The following is an 11,311-nucleotide window of genomic DNA, read 5'->3' as shown; positions in this document are numbered from 1 at the left end:
CCTCCGGGGCAGGCGGGGATCGAACTCATGCGAAAGTGGCTTTAGATTCTTAGTGCTGTGCTTTAACCCACTGCGCCACCAGGGAGGGCCCAATTTATTAATTAATTTATAGTAAGATTTACTTGTGTACAATTCTATGGAGTAATAAAAAAGTTTTAATTAATACTTAACATTGCAGTTCAGTGATGTCCTTCAGGGTTTTTAACTTGGCTCAGAGTTTACTGCAAGTACACATTCTTGCTGATTTTTCACAATTATATATTTGTGATATATGGGGATGATTGCCTCTGCTATTACCAGTAGGGAGTAAAAACTGAGAATATAAGATTTTTTTATATAATTTTTTTAAATAAATATAAAGTTTTAGTTTTATAGAAAAGCACAGAATTTTTGATCACCCTACATTTAGTGTACCCTACAGTTAATATCTTACATTACCATAGTACAGTTTGTCACAACTAAGAAACTAGCAATGCTCTATTATTATTAAATAAGTGAAACACTTAAATTTTATTAGTTTCCCCCTAATACATTTTTTCTGTCCCAGGATGCCATATTTAGTCTTCTTGTCTCCTTAGCCTCCTCTGGCCTGTGAGATTTTCAGACTCTCCTTGTTTTTATGATGTTGGCAGGTTTGGGAATACTACTCAAGATTTGTAAAAATGTTCCTTAATTGGTTTTGTTTCATGGTTGTTTTGAAGTTATGGGTTTTTGGGTGGAAGACCACGGAGATGTGATGTGTCCTTCCTATCACATTACTCAAAGACTATCAGTACATTTCATCCCTGATGATATAAGCCTTGATCTCCTTGTCAAGGTAGATTTTACCACATTTCTCCACTGTAATGATGTTTCCTATTCCTTCCCCCTGCTCTTTTCTACTATACTTCTTGGAAGCAAATAAACTAAGTAAATGGGCATTAATTACTTGTCCTCAAAGGTGAGTACACAAATGGTTTGGAATTCTTCTATATAGAATATTTGTGTTCTAAACTTATATCAGTATGGACTCAGGGATAATTAGTTTACATAATCTGCTACTGAAATTGTGGAGTTATTTTAGGTTGATTCCTGTGTTCCTTTGACATATGCCACTCTTTTCTTTTTTAGTTTCTTTAATTTCTGGTACTATAAGATGCTCTTAGGCCCATCTTGTATACTTCATAAACTAGCTCTAGTAGCCATTTTTCCAAGGAGTCTGGAAAATTAGCTTTTTTTAAATTAGCATTTCCTCTTCATGAAAAGTAGAAACCAAGATCTGATAATGGATGTACTCATAGCTATCAGAGTTTCATTGTCTCTATCCCCTCTCAGTGGACAAAGCTTGGAATTATATGTACTTCCACTAACCCTGTATACATAGCTAGCTATAATTTTATCTTTGTCCATATACATTATATATATTATCATATATATGTACTTTCACTAACCCTGTATACATAGATACCGATAATTTTATCTTTGTCCATATACATAATATATATTATCATTACATAATAATGCCACTGACTGTAATCCAATATCTCATGATTCATTCTCATTTTTTTGTACTCTCTCTAATAAGAAATCTACCTTCCACCATATGCCTTAGGTTTATTTGTTTGTTCACCACCAGTATATAGGTAAAGGAATTTCAGAATTGTTAACCCATACACTGTGAGAAATTCTAGCTGATTTGTAAAATTTGTATATAGTAAGGTTCACTCTTTGTGCTTTTATGGATTTTGACAAGTGCAGAATGTTATGTATCCATCACAACAGTATACCACCAAAAGACCCTTTGTACACAATTTTTTAAAGAGTCTCAAGAGCATCAGTTTTCAGACTAAAATTTCAGCTTGGTCACATTAGCTGTGAAAAGAAGTCACAGCTAATCTATGACAAAAGAGACAAGAGTATATATTGGACCAGGGAGAATCTCTTCAACACATGGTAGTGGGGAAAAGTGGATAACCACATGCAAAAGTATGAAACTAAATCACTGTCCCATGCCCAAAACAAAAATTAATTCAAAATGGATTAAAGATGTGTACATGAAACTATAAAATATACTGAAGAAAAAATAGAATACTCCATGACACTGGCTTCAGAAATGTCTCTAGGGAGTCATTTCCAATGACAAGAAAAGCAAAAGCAAGTGTAAACAAATGGGACTACATCAAACTAAAAAGTTTCTGCACAGTGGAAGAAGCTGTTAGTAAAACAAGTCACTAGTGAATGGAAGTATTTGTACATAACACATCTGACAAGGTGTTAATATCAAAAATGTTCAACATCACTTATAATCAGAGAAATGTAAATCAAATCCACAATTAAATGTCACCTCAAGCCAATCAGAATATCCCACATTAAAAAAATAACAACAGGCCCTCCCTGATGGCGCAGCGGGTTAAAGCACTGCACTGAAAAGCTAAAGCCACTTCCACATGAGTTCGATTGCCGCCTGCCCCGGAGGTGACCACATGGTGTGGCAGACCTCTCCTGGCCCACCCACTGCTCCCCTCAGCAGTGTACTTCGTCGATCTGCCTGTTCTGCTCCACACTCTGTCTCTGGTGAAGCCTCTCGCCACCCCTGAGCCTCTGGCCTGTACCCCAGTTCTGTATGTACAAATAAATAAATCTTTAAAAAAATAAATAAATAAATAAATAATAACAACAACAAACGTTGGCAAGGATGTGGAGAAAAAGGAACACTTTATATTGCTGGTAGGAATGCACACTGACCCAGCCACCATGGAAAGCTGTGCAAAGGACTCTAAAATTACTAAAAATAAATCTATCACATGATCCAGCAATTCTATTCCTAGAAATCTATCCAAAGAATTCCAAAAACATTAATTAAAAAGGAAACCTGCACTCCTATGACATTGCAGCCCTCTTTACAATAGCTAAGATATGGAAACAACCTAACTGCCCCAAAATAGATGACTGGATCAAGAAAATACACAGCAATACTGCTGGAATACTACTCAGCAATTGAAAAAGTCATTTGCTCATTCTCAGCAAAATGGATGGAGCTGGAAGGGATTATGTTCAGTGAAGTAAGTCAGGAAAAAGAAAACTATCGGTTGATATCACTTACAGAAGGAATATAGGAAAACTGAACATAAGGCAAATAAAAATAAAAGACAAAACTTGTAGGCAACGATAGGTCTGAGGATTAAAGCAGGGTGAGGAAAAGGGATCAAAACAGGGTTGGGCGGCCCTCCCTGGTGGCACAGCAGGTTGAAGCGCAGCACTGGGAAGCTGGCCAGGGAGCTTCATTGAGAGTTCTATCTGGGTGATCCACAAATCACAGCAGACCTCTGCTGTCTCACCTGCTGCTCCCCTCATCAGTGCACTATGTCAGTCTGCCTGCTCTGCTCCCCACTCTACTTCTGATGAATCCCCTCACCACTCCTGAGCCTCTGGCCTATACCCCAGTTCTGTATATATAAATAAATAAATCTTTAAAAAAACAAAACAGGGGCCCTCCCTGGTGGCGCAGCGGGTTAAAGCACTGCACTGAGAATCTAAAGCCGCTTCCGCATGAGTTCAATTCCCGCCTGCCCCGGAGGTGACCACATGGTGTGGCAGACCTCTCCTGGCCCGCCCGCTGCTCCCCTCAGCAGTGCACTTCGTCGATCTGCCTGTTCTGTTCCCCACTCTGTCTCTGGTGAAGCCTCTCACCACCCCTGAGCCTCTGGCCTGTACCCCAGTTCTGTATGCACAAATAAATAAATCTTTAAAAAAAAAAAAAAAAAAAAGATTGGGAAAAGCACAAAGGGACCATCATGATGGTTCATAGGCAATGTAATGGTGGGAGATTTCTGGGAACTACACCTGAGGGGAGAAATCAAATACTGTACAAATATTAACAACAATGTAAAAAAATGTTTTTAATTAATAAAAGAACAAAAGGAAGAAATTCAATCTTTTTTTTTGTTCTGGATTAGTATGCTTTCAACTCCAAAAAAGTGAAAATCAATACTAAAAATGGTGAAGGACTTGAGGCAAAAATAAAAATGTGGCAAAGAAAAATCTTTATTGATGTCTCCAAATAATATCTTTCTACCATCATATATGATATGGGCCTATTACTGAAAATGAATCTCATTTTGGAGCTAAATAAATATGGAAGGCAAAGTTACTTCAGTTACAAGTTGTGATAAAGGCCAATAATGTATATGCATTTATAGGCATGTAGATCTTTCCTTACATGTGATATAATAAGCTAAACATATATCTGAGACCTATATAGAATCTCCACACTTCATACAGGCAAGACCTTCTGACACAGAAAAATAAAATCTATCCTGTCTATTTTCAGGAAGATTTCACTGCCATGATGATGGTTACAGGTAGTTGCCCAGAGATGTTTCAAAGTCTATTGATATTAAAAAAAATTGAAAAATGAAAATCCACCACAAAAGTATATTATTAACTTTATGCTCAGATTCAAAAGATGAGTAATGACACTTTGAGTAACGACACTGTCTTTTATTTTGTCTTAGATGGAAAGACAGCTAACGATGCAGAATGAAATGAGAGAAAGACAAATGGCCATGCAGATTGCTTGGTCCCGGGAATTTCTCAAATACTTTGGAAGCTTTTATGGCATTGCAGTCATCTCTTTAACAACTGGGTATGTTTCTTTCAAATTTCCTAAATAACTTTTTTGTTTGTAAACAGATTATTATTAAGGTGTTCAAGATAGGACTTTTGTCCAATTAATGCACATAAACAAAGGAAACACAAATAGCTTAGTCCTTAAGAGTAGAACCAGATTAGTAACAGAAAATTCTGCTTTTAATTTATTAGATTTCTCTTGACCTTTTCTCCATTTTATAAGTTAGAAAGAGGATTGACTTGACACCTAGATGGAAGGAATCCTTTACAAATTTATCTCCATAATCTCTAGATGATAAATATGAATACTTAACTGTTTTTTAAATGAGTAATCTGAGACTCAGTGACAAAGATGAACAAATCAATAAATCAGAGACCCTGCCCTTACAAACTGCAGAATTTCATGAATAGCTATGGATAAGGAAATCCTATTTCCATAAAAGATTCAAATGAATTAAATAACTTCTGAAGTGGAGAACTTTCTTCCAGCAACAAGGTCTGCTTTTAAAACTGAGTATATAGATATGTATTTGAAGGTTACTCCTTAATATTCATACATTTTTACTCTTGAAATAGAGCAATAAAAAAGAAGAAGCCAGTCTTCCTCTTCCCCATTGTTCCATTAAGCTTCATCCTCACTTACCAGTATGACTTGGGCTATGGAACACTTCTACAAAGAATGAAAGGTAAGTCTTTGATTAAGCCACAGTCTCTATTTCTTGATTTATTTTCTGGTTCAAAGAGCCCCTCTTTATGTCCTCTTAATTTATGAAAGTCTCCCCAAACTCCCAATGACCAACATTTCTGTCTCCTCTCAAAAAGCTGTATGCTGGAGTCAGCTCATACCAGTTTACAAAAACCAACAGTCAAATTTTCAGGAATTTTGTGAACTTAATGTTAAATACAATCATTGTTAAAAATTAAATTATATAAGCTTATGATTAAATTATATTAAAAACAATGGTAATCACACTAAGTTATGTGTACTCTTAAAGTTATGAATACTGATTGATCTGTTTGGTGGAAAAGCAGATACAACTCTGACAGCTACAGCAATGACATTCCACTGGCAGCTTGATCTTGGTTTACACCATGGAAATCTATAATGCCAAATAAAGACTTAACTTACTGTTTTGTTGACTGTCGTAGGTTTTGGAAAATTTTTGTCTACAGGCTAGCCATCTCTTTTTTGAAGGTAAAATTTTACTGGAACACAGACTTGCCTGTTCATTTATTAATTATCGATGGCTGCTTTCCAAGACTAAGAGCCCAGTCATTGCAACAGGTTCATAAGGCCCCACAAGTCTAAAATATTTACTGCCTGGCAATATAGTGAACTCATGGTCTAGACTTAAGAAAGTGATGAAGAAAAAGTTAATAATGCAGACTATGCTTAAAAATCATATTGTATCCATAGCCATTACATTGTGAATAGCATAAAAGTTTAAAGAAATATTTTCCCAGTATTTAGAAATTGTTACATGATTTTAGTTGTTGCTGCTACTGTTAATTTTTTTGTTGATGTATTATAGTTTTACATCCTTGTTAGTGTTTGGACAGTATAGGGTTTACCCCCTGAGGTATAATCACCATAGCTCTCCCACCACCAAATCACCCCACTCCTTCACTATGGTAAAGGACTATGGCCACAATGCTTTCTCCCCCTTTACACGCTCTTCTTATCTAATTTAGCAGAGTTGCTTACATCATTCTCAACTAGTAAATTTCCAACATGTCATCGTTTCCCTTTTGTCCTACTCATTGAATGTAAATGAAAGCACTAACCAGTGCTCAGGTGGGAATTATATTCTCTCACAAACTGCAACCATAGATTTACTGTGAACATAAAAGTTCTGCAAAAGCCATGAAAATATTTTATGATAGTCAAATTGCTATATATAATTTATGATAAAGTGTATTGCACATTTTATTATTTATTAATTGGATGCTTTATATATTTCTTATAAGTAGGATTTATAATAAACTTATAAATATAGTAAACATATATGTACATATACACACATATATACATATATATTTTCCCTCACACCTCATGGAGAGCTAGTTCTTAAATATTTACCAGCATTACATACTGCTGTCACAAAATCTTGACTCTTATTGCTCTAGAAAATAGCACTGTTGCTACAGAAGCCATTCCTGATCCAGGAAAATAACATGTAACATAGGACATCTATGTCTTCCAAATTCCCATCAAACCTTTGGGAGCTACATTCTTCTTAGGGTCCTTGTGTGCCCACTTCTTGAGTGTTTTACTCAGAATATATTGGAAACTTCCTTCCTAAACCTTTATTTTGCCATCTTTTTTTCTCCTGGGCTATTGGCCTACCAAACCTTCCCTGAAGCTTTGTGGAGACTGCTTCTGTATGGGAAAAGAGGGACAGACTCCTCTGCAGGTATTAGAAGTAAGGAAAATTGTAATTCTAAAAATTCCCATTTGAAAATGGAAATATATTTTCTACACAGAAACTCTGTTATAATGTCCTTTGGGGTTGGCACTATTGGGATCATAGTTTAGTTCTTGTTAGTGATTAATTTTTTAATAGCATTATTACTATGAGAAAATATATTTTATCATTTATAGTAAAATGCCATTTTAAGTTGGAAACTGTACACAACTTACTTACTAATATTAAAATTAATTTCAATAACTTGCTTAGTTTCACTTTACTTATCTGCTTAAGAAGTCATTAGTCTGTGTCATCTATAATATCATTACTTATATGGATTAAAATTCTCAGTACCACATAAAAATTAATGAATAGTGAATCAACACACAACAGTCAGAGGCCTCCATATACACAAACAACCAATCAGAAGAAGCAGAAATAAAAAAAAAACATTTTCAATTAAAACAAAAAGAATCAAATGCCTGGTAGTCAAGCTAACAAAAGAGGGAAAAGACCTATACAAAGAAAATTTTAAAACACTGTTAAAAGAAGTATAAGAATACACCATGAAATGGAAAGACATCCTCTGCTCATGGATCCGAAGAATTAACATCATCAAAATGGCCATCATACCAAAATATACAGATTTAACACCATCCCAATAAAAGTCTCAATGACTTTCTTCAAAGAAATAGGAAAATATTGATGATATTCCTATGGAACAACAAAAAACCTTTAATAGTCAAAACGCTCATGACTAAGAAGAGAATGGAGGCATTTCAATCCCAAACGTCAAGCTATACTACAAAGCCATAATAATAAAAACTGCGTGGTACTGGAACAAGAACACATACAGACCAGTGGATTCAGTCAGAAAACCCAGATATAAACACACAGGTTTATGGACAGCTAATCTTTGACAGAGGAGCAAAGAAGATACAATGGAACAAAGAAAGTTTGTCCAGCAAGTGGTGCAAAAAAAATGAAACTAGATCACTACCTCACACTATACACAAAAATCAACTCGAAGTGGATTACAGACCTAGACATAAGAACAGAAACCATAAAATACCTGGAAGCAGGGCCCTCCCTGCGCAGCGGGTTAAAGCACAGCACTAAGAAGCGAAACCACTTCCCCATGAGTTCGATTCCCGCCTGCCCTGGAGGTGACCACATGGCATGGCAGACCTCTCCTGACCCGCCCACTGCTCCCCTCAGCAATGTACTTCGTTAGTCTGCCTGTTCTGCTCCCCTCTTACCACCCTGCACCTCTGGCCTGTACCCCAGTTCTGTATGTATAAATAAATAAATCTTTAAAAAAAAAATACCTGGAAGCAAAGATGGGCCAAACACTACATGACATACACTACCGTGACATCTTTGAAGATACAGCTCCCAATGCAACAATAGTGAAGGCAAGGATAAATAGATGGGACTACATCAAGTTAAAGAGCTTCTGTACAGCAAAGGAGACATTACAAAAGACAGACATCCAACTGATTGGGAGAAAATTTTCTCACACAAAACTAGTGATAAAGGGTTGAACACAAAGATATACGGAGAACTGATGAAATTCAACAAAAATAAAGTAAACAACCCCATCAAAAAATTGGCAGAAGAGCTAAAAAGACACTTCTCCAAAGAGGAAATGCAGATGGCCAACAGGCATATGAAAAAATGTTCAACATCACTTGTAATAAGGGAGATGTGAGATACCACCTCACCCCAGTGAGAATGGACAATTTTCAAACAACTAGCAACAACAAATGTTAGCAAGGAAAAGGAACTCTCCTGCACTGCTGGTGGAAATGCAAACTAGTACAACCACTATGGAAAACTGTGGGGAGGTTTTCTCAAACTGCTAAACATGGAGCTTCCATATGACCCAGCAATCCCACTCCTGGATCTACCCAAAAGACACAAAAACACTGATTCAAAAAGATACCTGCACCCTCATGTTTATTGTAGCTTTATTTACAATTGGAAAGACATGGAAACAGCCCAAATTCCCAAAAGTGGATGACTGGATTAAAAAGATGTGGTACAAAAAAAGGGAAACACATGTCTTTTGCAGCAACTTGGATGGAGCTAGAAAAGATCATACTTAGCGAGATAAGCCAGAAAGAGAAAGAAAAATACCGGATGGTTTCACTCATAGCAGGAGTATGATGGACCAGGCAAGAAAATAACAAGAATAATGAACAGCCATATACCAGAGACATTTTGTGGGGGTGGAGTGGGGAATGGGACCAAAAACGAGGGGGTGGGGAGAGAAGTGCACGGGATTATGGTGATGGCGCACGGGTGACTTGGTGATGGGAAACCCGCGGGGATTACAATTGAGATGGAAAAAAAATGTACAAAATGATGTAAAAATAAACAGTTATTAAAAAAAAAAAGCTGTGGTACATATACACAATGGAAAATTACTTAGCAGCCAAAAATAAATAAATAAACACGTCTTTTGCAGCAACATGGATGGAGCTGGAAAAGATCATGCTTAGTGAAATAAGCCAGAAAGAAAAGGAAAAATACCAGATGGTTTCATTTATAACAGGAGTATAACAGACCAGGCGAGAAAATAATAATAATAATGAACAGCTATATACCAGAGACATTTTATGGGGGTGGAGTGGGGAATGGGTTCAAAAACTGGAGGGAGGGAAATGCACTGGACTATGGTGATGGCACATGGGTGATTTGGAGATGGGAAGCCCAATGGGATTACAACTGAAATGGGAAAATGCATAAAATGATGTAAAAATAAGCTATTATATTATTCATAAAAATTAATAGTACTAGTAAAAATAAGCTATTATATTATTCATAAAAATTAAGAAATGCCACTCTATATCACAACATTCACTTCAACATTTTACTAGTATATATACATTGATATAGTGTATATCAAAATGTTTGGAAGTGATCCTATTTCATGTTCATCATACTCTACAGAATACACAATTTTAAACTTTCAAAGCACGGTGTGGGAATTTCCAGTAAAATATATATATTTTAGAATCCACCAGGAAACTTACCATATTAGAAATTTAGGTTATAAAATTTAACCTGGTAAGTGTTGATAATCTCAAAATATACATCCTGTTTGACTAAATTTATTATCCATTCTGTAAGCACACTCAGAATTTTCCATATGCAAAACACTCCCATGGGATCACCTAATCGTTAGCAACAGTGTGCCTAATCATACACTTTCATAAGGCTTTTTACTTACTATTTAAGATGGGAGAGGGATAAAAGATAATTAGATGGTTAAAAGTCTATTGTAATTTGAAGATTATAGCCTGCCATGTTGGGTTTGGAGTGCAAATTACTTGTATAGTTTGTGTAGCTGGAAAAAAGGAGTGCTTAAAGAAAACATTTATGTTCATTCCAATGAAAGTTTATCAAATGTCAACAATGCATACTACAATAGTTAAATTTTTGGCTTTAGTCTCCAATAGTAAAATTTTAGAGTTCTATATGCATAAATAAATCTTTAAAAATAAAATAAAATTTTGAAATGCCTCTGGACCCAAGAAATTTCTAGTTGTTTTTGAAAGCAGAATTATGTATAAAAATGTGTGTATATGTGTGTTTGTATACATACTGAGTAAAAAACATTTACTGTTATTTTGGGCAAAATGGTTTCAGGTCAAATATTAGCGTTCCTAAAAAAATACATACTTTAGTAATGTTTATTTTCTCTTATGCCAACTATGATATATTAAGAGGCAACAGGCAGTATTGTCTGTGCTTTCTCTACCCTAAATATCTTCAAACACAGCTAATACTTATCATACTGATTTTCATACAAGAAACAGAAAATGTTTCTATTCTACTTGTTGAAATGATGTTTGTCAAAATCTCTAACATCTCAGTTTTTTTTCTGAGTCTTCAGCATTCTGTACTGTTTCCTTTCCACCTCCTCTCCTAAAGACAATGGGTAAAATACTTAACTAGGAGATTAAGAGGCATGCCTCCATGCAGTTTTACAGATTATCACTGGAACATTAAAATTAGACCTTCTTACAAAACATGGATGGCCTTTTTGTCACCCTCTATATTTCTATGCTTTATTTAAGGTGAAGCTGAGAACATACTGGAAACAGAAAAGAGAAAGTTACAGCTACCAGGAGGAATGATCACTTTCGAAAGCCTTGAAAAAACCAGAAGGCAACAGAATAAATTCTTCATAGACAAGTGAAATCATGTTTATCCAGTAAATCTCAAAACACAGAATTGTTGACTTTAATCATGGCTTTTACAATTTTTTAATTGTTCAAGATTTTTAT

At 35.5% G+C, this 11,311-nt stretch overlaps 1 protein-coding gene across 2 annotated transcripts in view; it reads left to right on the top strand.

Annotated features, from left to right (window-relative positions):
* Window positions 1–11,311, top strand: part of PLGRKT (plasminogen receptor, C-terminal lysine transmembrane protein) — a 47,629-nt gene extending 36,318 nt beyond the window's left edge. For both annotated transcript variants that reach the window (XM_012721286.1, XM_004677644.2), the window contains exons 3-5: window positions 4,494–4,624; window positions 5,185–5,294; window positions 11,102–11,311. In XM_012721286.1, the coding sequence (XP_012576740.1) occupies window positions 4,494–4,624; window positions 5,185–5,294; window positions 11,102–11,223 (363 nt within the window). In that variant the 3' untranslated portion in view covers window positions 11,224–11,311. The remainder of the gene's footprint in view (window positions 1–4,493; window positions 4,625–5,184; window positions 5,295–11,101) is intronic.

The sequence above is a fragment of the Condylura cristata genome, unplaced genomic scaffold (assembly GCF_000260355.1).
Source record: "Condylura cristata isolate star-nosed mole 26May11 unplaced genomic scaffold, ConCri1.0 scaffold00006, whole genome shotgun sequence".
Classification (NCBI taxonomy): domain Eukaryota; kingdom Metazoa; phylum Chordata; class Mammalia; order Eulipotyphla; family Talpidae; genus Condylura; species Condylura cristata.
Note: the sequence above shows the minus strand (reverse complement) of the source record. Positions and strands in the feature narration are given on the sequence as shown.